Below are 14680 nucleotides of genomic sequence, written 5' to 3'. Positions count from 1 at the left end.
AAGAGAGTTGATGTTAGGAAACTGAGAAGAGCTTTAAAACTATCAGGAAGCCTCTAGAAAAAGAGTATACAATTAATTTGATTTTTATACTATATTTTTGGGAAGATGGAACCATTTTGAAGAAGAATGGTGGAGAGCAAGAAATATATAATATAATGCCATTGATTATACTGGAAGAGCTTTAAAATGAGAAGAACTTTAAATATAAGAAAAGTACTTTTTAAGATCTCTCATTTAAAAAAAATTATTTATCCCAGAGATAAAGAATACCATTTGTTTTTGTCCACTGAATCTTTAGGATAGTAAATGAGCAGCTACAGCGGTCAGTTGATGAGTATCAGCACCGACTTTCCATAAAAAGAGGTGAACTTGAATCAGCCGAAACACAAATTAAAATTCTGGAGGAAAAAATAGGTAAGTGTTTTTAAATTTTGTTTTTGCTAATCCTAATTACTTTGTCTAACAAACATTTCTTTCCATTCATAGGTAAACTACACCTTAAGATGACTTCACAGGATGAAGAGGCTCATGTAATGAAAAAGACCATTGGAGTCATTGATCAGGAAAAAGATTTTCTTCAGGAGACTGTAGATGAGAAGACAGAAAAGATTGCAAACTTGCAAGAAAACCTAGCTAATAAAGTATGTGACTGTTCAATGTTATTATTCTGCTTCTGAACAGAAAAGATTATTTTATTCTCTGTTCCAAGTATGTAGTTCTTATCACCCATGTACAAGTTGCTAAGACCCAGGGCTTTATCTTCTAATATGTTTAAGTTTCATTTTATCCCAGTAATTTGAATCTTTAAACGTTCTGTTTCTAGAATGTAATTTTATCAGGTGTGATTACAGCAAACACGAGGGAACAGTTCAGGTCCTTAGAGTGAGTAGAGACATGCCAATATGTGAAGTACGATTGAGACATGGAAATATGTTGACTTGGAGGTCTCTTTTATAGCATAATTTATATAATTGGATTTGAACTATATAAATGTGATAAATTATGTAAATTCAACTAAAGACATTTCTATATGAATGATTTAGAATCTTACATACTTGTATAATTTCTATAGGAAAAAGCTATTGCTCAGATGAAGATAACAGTCTCAGAGTATGAATCATCTATGAAGTAAGTAATCAGTGAAATGGCATCTAGCTTTTTAAGAAAGTTTCAGTGAATACTGTTTCATTTGTTTAAGTAGCAATCTGGCGATAGGAAGATTTCTTTTTTCCATTTTCCTATTTTTGCCAATGGTAGCATCGTTTTCTCAGCCTACTGCATGAAAATGTTATTCTCTGACTTTCTCCCCTCCTCTATCATCCCCATCTAAACAGTTATGTCTTATTAATTATTCTCTTACATACATACTTGCTCTTTGTCTCTATTGTAATTACCTTGTATAGGCCCTAATCATAAAAACTTAGATGACTTTGGTAATCAATCTTGAATTTATTTTACATCTAAACCTATCTTGAACACTGTTACGAAATCTTACATCTTGTGTCTAGTCTGTCTACTTCAAGACAAAGGTCACTAATTATATTTATTTTATATACCTTTACATGTTATATAATAATGGGGACTTAAATATTTGCTAGTTGAATCTCTTATGTTCTGCTCCTAATGCTTGATAGTCTTCTGTTTTTACTTGACTTTTAGAATAATAAATTTATTTTATGACTTCATTTGTACATAATGATAGGTAGAGAGCTAAAATATCTGCCTTACCTAATTAATGTATCTTGATGCAGTAGTTATAATTTCTTGTATTCTTAGTGTATAATTCAGAGTACACAGTTTTGTTTTAAATAAACTACAGTTTCCCAAAAAGCTTTCTTTATTATTTCCACATCACTCATATAACAGCCAGCTAAAGGAAACATTGATGAATCGGGACCGTGAGATCAGCAGCCTCCGGCGCCAGCTTGATGCAGCTCACAAAGAACTTGATGAAGTAGGAAGATGTAAAGAAGTGTCCTTTAAGGAAAACAGAAGATTGCAAGATGATCTGGCTACAATGGCAAGAGAAAACCAGGTATGAGCACAATGCATATACTTTAATAGTTTTGTAGTATACAGTTTTACAGTATATTCGTTTGCTAAATTTTAAAGCTCTAAATATGTTTTCTAAATTTTTATATATCAACAACATAAGAAATAATTGTGTAAGGAGAATGGTGTTTATAAGGGTATTAAAAAATGTGGTTTAGAATCCTGCTATATAATATAGCGTGTCTAAGGGGTGCAACTCTGGTCTCTTCACCATTTTGGTCTTTGTTGCAAGGAATCCCAAAGCTGGGAGCATGGTATTCTCTGTGGCAGAAATCATTACCCTACTGGGTGAGAACCTCAGCGTCACTCTCAGGGAAAAATTGCTGTGTTTTACAAACCCTTGACAGATTTTAATTATTCGTACTTACTTCCAGTGACTTAGAGATATACCTGTAAGTAAATTAATGAATATTTTAGAATGGCAAATACTAATAAGCTATTGTTTGTTTGTGCTCATTTATTAAAGGATTAACCAAGGCGACCAATGATTTTCCTATTTTAAATATTTTGTTTTAAAAAAAGTTATTTTCAGTATTATTCAGTATAAAGCATATTGTTGATGTATGAATTTTTTTTTTTAAATGTCGACACCTAAGCATAGCTAGCCCCGGTCAGGACTGTTGTGGAAGATGTTTGGTTAAAAAGTCAAGATCAGTCAAGAAAAATATGTGAAAATGACCCTTAGGAAGAGTTTTCCCTTTTTCCTACTCTCTTTTATTCCCTAAATTCAAAAGGCTATATGAATATAAATAGAATTTATTAGGTGCTATGTTCATTTTAGATTTGTCTTCAATTTTCTGATTTATAGGAAATCTCATTGGAATTAGAAGCAGCAGTGCAAGAAAAAGAAGAAATGAAGAGTAGAGTTCATAATTACATAACTGAGGTGTCACGATGGGAGAGCTTAATGGCTGCCAAGGTGAAAAAACATTAGGTTGGATTTAAGACTTTTTTTTTTTTAACTTTTTCATGTTTATTCTGTCTCCTCTATTAGGTATTAACATATGAGAGTGGAGCTCTTGCCTATTGTCTTTTTTTTATTTCTCCACAGATCTTACTTAGTGTGTGTCTGCCCAGTTAGCTTATGCTTCCTAAATTAAAACAAAAATCCCAATATGTGTATATGTTTGTGACATGGGTATTCCAAAGCGTGACAATTACTAATTTAGAAACAACTTAATTATGCTTAAACCAGGAAAAAGAAAATCAAGATTTGTTAGATAGATTTCAGATGCTTCATAACCGTGCTGAAGACTGGGAAGTTAAAGCCCATCAAGCTGAGGGAGAAAGCAGCTCGGTTCGACTGGAACTCCTTTCTATTGACACGGAGAGGAGACACCTTCGAGAAAGAGTGGATCTATTGGAAAAAGAAATTCAGGAGGTAATACATTGATTTGTCTTGTGACGATGTTATTTAGTAAAACAAAACATTCAAAGATACCTTATTAAAGTGAGATTTAAGCATTGATAAAATCAAGTTCAATGTAATCTTTTGTCGTTAATTCTAATTGTTTAGGAGTCTCATTACTTTTTTTTTAATTGTGGTAAAATATACATAACATCAAATTTACGATTTTAACCATTTTTGAAAGTGTACAGTTCTACAGCAATGAGTGCATTCACATTGTTGTGCTACTGTCACCACTATTCATCTCCAGGACTTTTTTATTTTCCCGAAACGAAACTATACCCATCAAACACCAGCTCCCCCGTCTCCCCTCGCCTAACCTCTGGCAACCACTGTTCTACTTTCTGTCTCTATGAATTAGACTACTCTATGTACCTCATATAAATGGAATCATGTAATATTTGACTTGTTGTTGACTTATTTTACTTAGCCTTAGGATCACTTAACCTCAAGATTCATCCATGTTGTGGCATGTGTCAGAATTTCATTCTTTTTAAAGGCTGAATAATATTTGTATGTACGTACCACATTTTGTTTATCCATTTATTTGTCAATGGATATTTGCTTTGTTTCCCACCTTTGGCTACTGAGAACAATGCTTCGGTGAACATGGGTGCAAAATAGCTATTCGAATCCTTGCTCTCAGTTTTTTAGGATATACCCAGAGGTGGAATTGCTGGGTCATATAGTAATTTTATGTTTAATTTTTTTGAGGAACCACCATATAGTTTTCCTTAAGGGCTGTACCATTTTACATTCCTACCAGCAATGTAAGGGTTCCAGTTTCTCCCTATCCTTACCATCACTTGTCATTTTTTTGGGTTTTTTAAATAATAGCCATCGCAATGCTAGTGAAATGGTATCTCATTTTGGTTTTGATTTACATTTTCTTAATGATTAGTGATGTTGAGCATCTTTTGTGTGTTTATTGGCCATTCGTATATTTTCTTGGAGAAAAGTCTATTCAAATCCTTTGCCCAATTTTTAATCAGGTCATTTTTTGTTGTTACTGAGTTGTGGGAATTATTTATATATTCTGGATATTGATCCCTTATTAGATGTGTAATTTGTAAATAATATCTCCCAAACTGTGGTTTTCCATTTCACTCATTTTATCCTTTGATGTGCAAAAGTTTTTAATTTTGATCAAGTCCAACTTATCTATTTTTTCTCTTGTTGTTTTTGTTTTTGGTGTCATATCCAAGAAATCAGTGCTAAATTCAACATCATGAAGCTTTTCACCTCTTTTTTTCTAAGAGTTTTATGGTTTTATTTCTTATGTTCAGGTCTTTGATCCATTTTGAGTTAATTTTTGTATGTGGTATAAGATAAGGGTCCAGCTTCATTCTTTGCATGTAGATTTAAATAAGCTTCTGTCATAAAGACAGTCTAATAAAATTTTGAGTTCAGTTTAAATATCGGGACCCTAAGTTAGATTGATATAGAAGAGTTGGCTATTAGTTTTGTTCATATAGTATTTTAGTCTTCATTTTTTAGGAGAAAGTCTTGATTATCTGTAGGAGGTAGAATTATGCCCCCCAAAAAGATACATTTAGATCCTGACCCCTGGCACTTCTGACTGTGACCTTATTTGGAAGTAGTGCCGTTATCGATACAATCAAGTTAAAATCAAGTTATACTGGATTAGGGTGGACCCTAGTCTCGTAACTGGTATCCTTATAACGTGAGGGAGGTTTGGACACCGAAGACGCAGGGGAGAACAACACATGAAGACAGAGGCAGAGATTGGAGTGATATGTCTACAAGTCAGGAAACTCCAAGAATTGCCGGCAACCACTAGAAACTAGGAGAGAGACATGGAACAGATTCTCCTTCAGAACTTTCCAAAAGAACCAGTCCTGCAGACACCTGGGTTTCAGACTTGTGGTCTTTAGGACTGTGAGGGGATAAATTCGTGCCCAGTTTGTGGTAATTTGTTATGGCAGCCTTAGGGAACTGATACAGATTTTGGTCCCAGAAAGTGGGATGCTGCTGTAATAAACCTAAAAATGTGAAGGTGGCTTTGGAATTGGATAATGGGTAAAGGCTGGAAGAATTTTGAGGTGCTTGATAGAAAAAGCCTAGATTGTCTTGACAAGATTGGTCATAGAATGATGGATTTTAAAAGTGATTCTGGTGAGGGCTCAGAAAAAAGAGAGGAGAGCTGTAGAGAAAACTTCTATCATTTATAAAATACATAAATCTTCATGAACAGAATTTTTCCAGAAATGTGAATGTTTCTTCTAGTGAGATCTCAGATGGAATTGAGGAATACATTATTGGACACTGGAGAAAAAGTGATCCTTGTTAGGAAATGACAGAGAACTTGACTGAATTATGGTCTACTCTTAGGAGGAAAGTAGAACTTATAAGTGATGAACTTGCATATTTAGCTGAGAAAATTTCCAAGCAAAGTGGCAGGTGCAGCCTGGTTTCTTCTTGCTGCATATAGTAAAATGTAAAGGAAAGAGATAAATTGAGGAAGGAACTGCTTGAGCAAAAAAGGAACCAGGCCTTGATGACTTGGAAAATTCTTAGTGTGTTCTGGAGACAAGGCCAAGAGTGTGGCTCGACAACCTCTTGGTGAGAGATTAGGTGTGTGGCTCACGGATCCAATCAGTCATCTCAGCAGAAACAACTGCCAGCTTGGACTGAAAGAGACAGAAGCAGGATAAGATGAAGGAGAGCTGTTGAACTTCTGGGATCCTACTAGCATAAAACAGGCCAGTCGAGTTACTTGGCTACGAACAGGTGTTCTCCTTCAAGACAAGGGAAGAATGACTCTGAAGATGGCTCAGAGACCAGCAAGGCTGCCAAGGGCAGCTTAAAGGCTAGCGGGGCTGCTACTGCCACCACAGGCCCAGAGGGCGTGGGGCTGCTGCCTCCTTGGTTCCAGAGGGTAGGGTCACTGCCACTGAGGGCCAGGAGGATGGGGCCACCCTAGAAGACCCAGACGCCAGAGCGTTATTCTTAGGCCTTGAGATCTAAGGGAATTTGCCATGCTTGGTTGCAGACTTGCTTTGGACTAGTAACCCCTTTATTCCTTCTGTTTCTCCCTCTCCGAATGGGACTGTCTATCCTATGCCTGTCCCACCATTGTATTTGGGAAGCAGATGACTTGTTTTCTAGTGTCACAGAGCTGTGGAGGGAGAGGAATTTTGCCCCAGGATGGACCATACCCGGAGTCTTACTTATATCTGATTAGATGATGCTTAGATGAGATTTTGGACTTAGAGTTGATGTTGGAATGTTGGGATGGAGTGGTATATTTTGCACTTGAGAAGGACATGAATTTTGGGGAGCCAGAGGGAAGGTAGAAAGATAGATATCTTTAAAAGATTTGTTGAAATCCTAACCCCCAGTACCTGTGAATGTGACCTTATTTGGAAATAGAGTGCTTGCAGGTGTCATCAAGTTAAGATGAGGTCATCCTGGACTAGGGCGAGCCATAACCCGGTGACTGGTATCCTTATAAGATTAAGAGAATTCTGGACACAGAAGACATAAGGGAGAATGCCAGGTGAAGACGGAGGCGGAGATTGGAGTGCTATGTTTACAAGGCAAGGAATGTCAAGGATTGCCAGCAGCTACTAGAAACTGGGAAAGAGACGTGGATCAAATTCTCCCTCAGAAGCTCCAGAAGAAGCCGGCTCTGCTGACATCTAAATTTTAGACTTGTAATCTTCAGAACTGTAAGGGGGTAAATTTCTGTCGTTTTGAGCCACGTAGTGATTTGTAGTAATTTCTTACATCAGTCCCAGGAAACTAATAACTACCTCTATAATTTATTTTTTTTATGTAGTATGTAAAAGAGAGACTTTTTTCTTTTTTTCTTTTTACCTTTTGACTCCCCTTCAATCATTTCTCCCACCACCTGCCCTGCCGACACACACCTCCGGGAAGCGCCAGTCTGTTCTCTGTGTCTATGAGCTTGTGTTGTTTTTTTTAAATTCCGCACATATAAGAGAGATCATATGGTATTTGTCTTTCTCTGTCTGACTTATTTCATTTAGCACAATGCCCTCAAGGTCCACCCATGTTGTCACAATTGGCAAGGCTTCATTCTTTTTTATGGCTGAATAATATTCCATTGTGTGTGTATATATACACAATTTCTTTGCACATTCATCCATCGATGGACACCTAGGTTATTTCTGTCTTGGTTATTGTAAATAATGCTTCAGTGAACATAGGAGTGCATTTATCTTTTCTGGTTCGTGTTTTCGTTTTCTTCAGATAAATACTCAGTAGTAGAATTGTTGGATCATATGGTATTTCTATTTTTAATTTTTTGAGGAACCTCCATACCGTTTTCCATAGTGGCTGCCCCAATTTACATTCCCACCAACAGTGCACAAGGGTTCCCTTTTCTCCACAGCCTCGTCAATACTTGTTATTTCTTGTCTTTTTGATAGTAGCCATTCTAACAGGTGTGAGGTGATATTTCTTTGTGATTTTGATTTGCATTTCTCGAATAATTATGATGTTGAACATCTTTTGGTATACCTGTTGCCCATCTGTATATCTTCTTTGGAAAAATGACTATTCAGATCCTCTGCCCATTTTTTAATAGGATTATTTGCTTTTTTGCTATTGAGTTGTATGAGCTCTTTATATATTTTGGAGTATAATAACTAAAGGAATGCTTTTCAATCTTCAAAAGAGTTCTCAGGAGAAACTTCTTCAGTTCTTTTTTTAATTTGTCATTGTTCATGTTCTTATGTGGTATCTGAAATTGACTTTTACATATTTATATTTAGTTTTGGGGGCTTTGATTTAATTAATTCATTAATATTTGGAAAATCCAAATATTTGCTTTTCTGAAGTTGTTGAAATTTATTAAATCTTCGCAGTACTGTGTTACAGTTTAATGTTGATTCATTTCAGTAAAACCTATTAAAATAATTTTATTTTTCATGTCTAGAATTCTTCCTACACGGTAGAAATAAAGTTTATATTAGGTTGTATTTATCATTCACAATTTAAATTGTGAAAAATTTAAAATGTGGATTATTCTAGGGAAAAAATATTTATCAGTATTTCAGACTTTGCTCATTATTTCAGTTGTTAAAATCTTATAAAGTTGTATATTACTCTTAGGTTAAAGTAAATTTAAATATGACTTCAGGTACAGTAGTCCCTGTTATCCGCAGAGGACACATTCCAAGACCGCAGTGGATGCCTGAAATTGCGGATAGTGTGGAACCCTATATATGCTATGTTTTTTCCTATACGTACATACCTATGATTAAGTTTAATTTATAAATTAGGCACAGTAAGAGATTAACAATAACTAATAATAAAATAGAATAATTATAACAATATACTGTAATCAAAGTTACTGTAGATCTTAGCAACCTCAGCGTATGATTTTTTTCTTATTAAGTAGAGACCTTCTACCTTTTCACTTGAAGCACTCATGGCTTCTCTTTGGCATATCCAAATTGCCAGCATCGCTACTCTTGTGCTTTGGGGCCTTTATTAAGTAAAATAAGGGTGACTTGAACACAAGCACTGCAATACTGCCACTGTTGATCTGATAACTGAGATGGCTGCTAAGTGACTGATGGGCAAGTAGGGTATACAGCATGGAAATGCTGGTCAAGGATGATTCTCATCCCAGGTGGGATGGAGCAGGACAACACAAGACTTTATTACACTACTCAGCATGGCCTGCAATTTGAAACTTAGGAATTGTTGATTTCTGGAATTTTCCATTTAATATTTTCAGACTGCGGTTAACCTCGGGTAACTGAAACCTCAGAAAGCAAAATTGTGGAATACTTGGGGGAGTACTGTATTTAGTTTTAACACAAACTGTGTTTTTGAAATTCAGAATTTAGCTAAAGACAATGGAGTGATAAGTTGCTGTTACTTCTAAGTATGTATGTAAGTATAGGTTTCTTTTTCTGGAAAAGGCATTATTATAGCAGAATTTCTAAAGGAAAAATTGAATGTAACTTCAAAGATGCCTCATATTTACAACACCCTAAAACAATTTCATCTTTGCATCTTCCAAATATATACATGAGGTACTTAGTTACCATGATCAATAATTATAAACAGTTCATTTTGTTAAGCATTAAATAGGCCATCTTTAAAATAGTAGGCAACTTCCTGAGAATATCTTAAAATATGCAAAAGTTGGCTCCTGTTTTTAGAAAGTGAGTTGTGGCCGCTCAGATTCAAGCCTTTAAAATTATTGGGTTACTTTAACTTTTTACCTGTTTCTTTTTCTATTTTCAGCACATAAATGCACATCATGCCTATGAATCTCAGATCTCATCAATGGCAAAAGTGGTATCTAGATTAGAAGAAGAGCTGAGACATCAAGGAGAGGAGAAAGCAGCAGTATTAAATGATATGTCATCTCTTAGAGAACTTTGCATAAAGCTTGATTCTGGGAAAGATATTATGACCCAGCAATTGAATTCCAAAAACCTTGAGTTTGAGAGGGTAAGAGCTTAAAAGATATTGTCGTAGCACATTGTTTTATTGAGCCCTACTCGAATTGTTGCACTTTGCCGTTCAGTACCCAACATATTTGATCCACTTGAGAGTAGTTACTTTGACTACAGGATTTTGACTACTAGGTTCTTTGCCAAGGTTTCTCTGGCAGTCATGGTGATGAAATTAGGTGCTGTCTGTTTGGGGGTGGATGGGTATTTAGAAGACTATGAATCTTCTAATTGTAGCATAGGAGCATATCCCAATACGTTCTTTCTCTGTTTAAGGGTAAGACTTAAATGAAGGAGTGAGCAGTTCATTGCTTCTAAGTGGAATATTTTTTGTAATAAAAATCTCAGAACATTTAAGTCTTACTTAATTTTAAAAGTCTGATTAGCTGGAACTTACCATTCCCAAACCGAAGCATTGCTTCACACAACTCAGTGTATGTTTTCAAACATGGATGTTTTCGATTTTTACTCATTTAGTAGTAGCTTTATTTTCAGATACTGAGAAGCTCCACTACTGGCTTGATTATGTAGTCAGAGTACACGTATTTAATAGACCAAAAGGGCCTCCTTGCTGATAGGGTGGCCACATTTTAGGATTTTATGTTAATGACCCTCTCTTGGCAAGACAGTATGAGAGAAAACTATCTGAGGGTTGGAGTAGGTCTCATAGCCAAATAAGCCTTTACTAAAAATAGCAAAGTTTATTTTGAAAATAAGTTGTTTTCCTTATACTTAAAAAAGTGGTTCAGAATCTTTAACTGGTACCCAGAGTGAAGCACCCGATGTGTATATAGCTCTGCAGATAATTTTTCAGAGTAAGTCTAAAATTGTGCTGAAGTAATCTTACTTTGTTTTTCCTGTAGGTCGTGGTGGAATTAGAAAATGTAAAATCAGAATCAGACCTGTTAAGAAAACAATTGTCAAGTGAGAGACATACAATTAAAAACCTTGAATCATTGTTGGCTACAAATAGAGATAAAGAATTTCATTCTCATTTAACCTCCCATGAGAAGGATATAGAAATTCAGCTACTAAAAGAGAAGTTAAGCCTTTCGGAAAGCAAATTGTAAGTGTCATAAATCAACCTATGTGAGGAAGATAGCTTGTCAAAAATAATTTTTCAATATGAGTAAATTTTTGCAGATTTGTAGCATAAAACAAATGATAAAAAGAATACTGGAGGGGTGCTGGCCCAGTAGTGTAGTGGTTAAGTTCAGCACACTCTGCTTCGGTGGCCTGGGGTATGCAGGGTCAGATCCTAGGCGTGGACCTACACACCACTCATCAAGCCATGCTGTGGCAGTGTCCCACATACAAAATAGAGGAACATGGGCACAGATGTTAGCACAGGGCCACTTTTCCTCAAGCAAAAAAAGGAGGAAGATTGGCAATAGCTGTTAGCTTAGGGCCAATCTTCCTCACTGAAAACAAACAAGCAAACAAAAAATAGTGGAGGAACAGAAAAAAGAATTTTTCGGTTTTTTCGGGGTAGAGGGAGATGGGAGTGTGAAGGGTTGTATAAAACCAAAATATTTTGCCTACGTGGCTTCTGCTTTTGGAAATTCAGGGATTTGAGTTCAAGAGAGACATCTTGTTTGGAGATGTAGATTTGTATATCTTCACCGAAGAGGTCATACCCATGGAAGTGAATGAGTGAACTTTAGAAAAATGCCTAAATTTGAGGAACGAAGAGAGGAGTCAGCAAAGGAGAGAGCACTTCAGGATGGGGAGAGTTGACCCTGTCTCATGCTGTGGATTAGGAAAAAGACTTTGAAAAGGCTATGAGATTTGACCCTCATAAGTATATTGATTACCTTTTGGGAGATTGAGGATGGTGTCTTTTTAGGTTGGAGAGGTTTGGACATATTTGTTGGAAGAGGGGAGGAAACCCAGAGTAGATAGTACGAGTGCAGTAATTATCTCTTAAAAGGAGTTAGGAATACTTCTCTTTCTGAGGCAGGAGTCAGGAAAGAGGCCAGGAAGATTCTTTACGTCTTGGTGGTGCAGTTCATGTCTTGTTTCCATTTGCATCTCCAGCATTGCTGCAGTGCCTGGTGCGAACCGGAAGCTCAGTAAATGTTTGTTAAATAAATGAGATGAATGAAAGAGAAAATTTTGTGATAAAAACTCAAGAAGTTTAGAGAATTACTTTTGAAAAGTCTTGATCTTCTCTTTTTTCTTGCTTAACTATCACCTCCATTTGTATTTATTAATAACAAAAAGAGAAATCCATAGCACTTGACAAAACAGAATATTTGCTATTCATTCCTTTGATTTTTAAAATTTGTTTTTAAGAAATAGTCAAAGCCGGGAAAACACCATGCTTCGGGCTAAAGTGGCACAGTTACAAACAGATCATGATGCTCTGAAAAGGCAGATTTCAGCTGAAAGATATGAACGGTGAGAAAAAACTTTAACATTGATCAATGTTTTTATTTATTCCCTATCCTGTTCCAAAAAGGATTTAATATGGCTTACAAGTGGCAAACTTTTTTAGCATTAATAAAATTTTTTAGTAATTCTCCTAAAGAGGCAATAGGTGTTACGAAAGATAATATCCCTGCATTAAATAAAATAGCAAATATTGTGTAAATTTCCTGTAGCGTTCCTCAGGGCAAGATTAGGGCGTTACTTCAAAGGATGCAGCTAGGGAATCAAGAAGACAGTAAGGATTCTACAAGAGCCCAAAACAATATGGTCCAATAGGAAGCTCCAAATGCAAATCATCATAAAAGTGATGATGCTGATGATCATAAGGGCAGTTAACAAATATATGCCAGATACTATGTACATGTCTGATTAATCCTATTAACAATCTATTAGGCCTCTATTATGGGAAACTGAGATCACACAAATAGTAAATAGCAGAGCCAAGACTAAAATCCAAGCAGATCTGCCTAGTTTTAAAGGCTGTACACTTAACCTTTACAATAGATTTCTTACAGCTTAGTAATTTTCATCCTTACATTTTGGTTCATTTGCTTTATTATTTTGAAAAATTTAATCCCCAAGTGATACAAACAGGAATGAGACCTTCTTTAACAGTTAAAGTCAAAGTCTAATGTGCAAATCAACTGTCAAGTTACTTTTCTTCCCTTCTGCTTTCCTACTGTGTTAATACCATAGACATCAGCATTCCTGAAATTTCATTCTCAAATAGCGGTCAAATTGCTTATTGGGTCAATTTTTGAGTTCTCTTATTCTTATCCATTTGCATCAAAACTTTTGAGTGATGTGCTGTTTGGAATATACATGGAAAAAATGTCTAAAAAAGTTTCTTAACGGAGTTAATAGTGAAAAAAGGTTTGTGAAACACCCAACTAGGTAGAAATCCTGAACACTGAAGAAGTCAAGGCAGAAAAGTCTGGGCCACCTACTGAATAGCCACAAAGGAGGTGGCAACACAGCTACTGTGCTTTGTGGGGCAGACACAGACATGGAAGGAAAGCATAGCAGAGAGAGTGGGTTATTTCACTCCTGACATTTGGGAGTTTTGAGGCAGGAAGAAGGAAGAGGGCTGATTTACGTGCGACAAGAGGTGTGAAAGGAAGGGCCAGAGGAGGGAACCAACCAACTTTGAAAGTCTCTGTTCAGAGGGGCTTTGAACACTCCTATGATCCATATTCCTTTAATTGAAATCTTTTATCCATTACTTAGAATTCATAGAAAGACGTAGGACTTAAATTTAGTAGAAATACTAATTAATTAGTTGAGTAGAAATTACTTAATTAGCTAATAAGAATAACAGCACCTTATGTTTATATACCACGTTTTTGATGTAATCTCTTATTTGATCTTTACTGACAGAGAACGAGCAATCCAAGAGATGCGTCGCCATGGTCTTCCCACACCACCCCTCAGTTCTACTCTGAGGTCTCCTTTACATTCTCCTGAAGACGTGAACTGAGAATTATCAGAAAGGTAGGTACGTAACACCAAGGACAAGCAAAACTAGTCTATGGTTATAAAAATTCAGAAGGGAGTTTTCTGTGTGGGCGGAGGGGAGGTTGCCTGTAAAGGTGGTCAGCAGAACTTTCTGAAGTGATGGGCTCCCTTCTGGTCATAACCTCTGCTCTAAAAGTAACTGTCTTGATTACTAAAAGCATAAGTTCCTTTTCCGTGTTTTGGACATTTTATAAATAAAATCATACTTTTCTGGCTTCTTCTCGGCAGTATGTTTGTGAGATTCAGCCATTCTGTTGTGTGTACTTGTAGATTGTTTAGTCTTGTTGCTGCATAATGTTCCATTATGTGTTGTTGATGGACATTTTGTAACTTCCAGTTTGGGCTATTACAGATAGTTATGATGAACACTCTAGGACCTGTATGTTGGTGAAGAGCTGTGTGCATTTCTTTCGAGGATACACTTAGGAGTGACACTGTTGGGTCACTGGACATGCGTGTTCAGTGCATGTCATGTCATTGGACATGCATATGTTCAAGCTTGAGTAGATATGGCAAAGCAGTTTCCAAAGTAGTTGTAAAGAGCGAGGACACTGGCTGCAGAAGGGTCAAAGGATGTACTGATTCTTTGTAGATGGGATGAGTGGGAAAGAAGCGTGTCGGGCCCGGGGTTTAAAAGGTGGATGATTGTGAAAAATGCAGGCTCGTTGACAGGAATAGTAAAGTCATTCTGTTTAAAAATTATGCATTTCTTTACCTCTTTTAATAGAAGTATATAGAAGATAAGCATTTCCTGGATGACTCAGAATCCTTATCCTGAACGTTAGTTATGCGCCGTGCTTTAACATACTGATTCCAC

The 14680-nt window shown here is 36.2% G+C and overlaps 1 protein-coding gene across 4 annotated transcripts in view; it reads left to right on the top strand.

The window, feature by feature from the left end:
* The window catches only part of CEP135 (centrosomal protein 135), a 72648-nt gene that overhangs the window by 50273 nt on the left and 7695 nt on the right, over positions 1-14680 (top strand). For 3 of the 4 annotated variants that reach the window (XM_070612883.1, XM_070612885.1, XM_008512770.2), the window contains exons 16-25: positions 299-414; positions 487-641; positions 1073-1128; positions 1867-2035; positions 2861-2971; positions 3248-3433; positions 9707-9916; positions 10782-10984; positions 12214-12318; positions 13726-13839. In XM_070612883.1, coding sequence (XP_070468984.1) covers positions 299-414; positions 487-641; positions 1073-1128; positions 1867-2035; positions 2861-2971; positions 3248-3433; positions 9707-9916; positions 10782-10984; positions 12214-12318; positions 13726-13825 — 1411 coding nt within the window. In that variant the 3' untranslated portion in view covers positions 13826-13839. Of the gene's footprint in view, positions 1-298; positions 415-486; positions 642-1072; positions 1129-1866; positions 2036-2860; positions 2972-3247; positions 3434-9706; positions 9917-10781; positions 10985-12213; positions 12319-13725; positions 13844-14680 lie in introns of all 4 variants that reach the window. The other variant, XM_070612884.1, reaches the window with a different exon arrangement.

This window comes from Equus przewalskii, chromosome 3 (genome assembly GCF_037783145.1).
Source record: "Equus przewalskii isolate Varuska chromosome 3, EquPr2, whole genome shotgun sequence".
NCBI lineage: Eukaryota > Metazoa > Chordata > Mammalia > Perissodactyla > Equidae > Equus > Equus przewalskii.
Note: the sequence above shows the minus strand (reverse complement) of the source record. Positions and strands in the feature narration are given on the sequence as shown.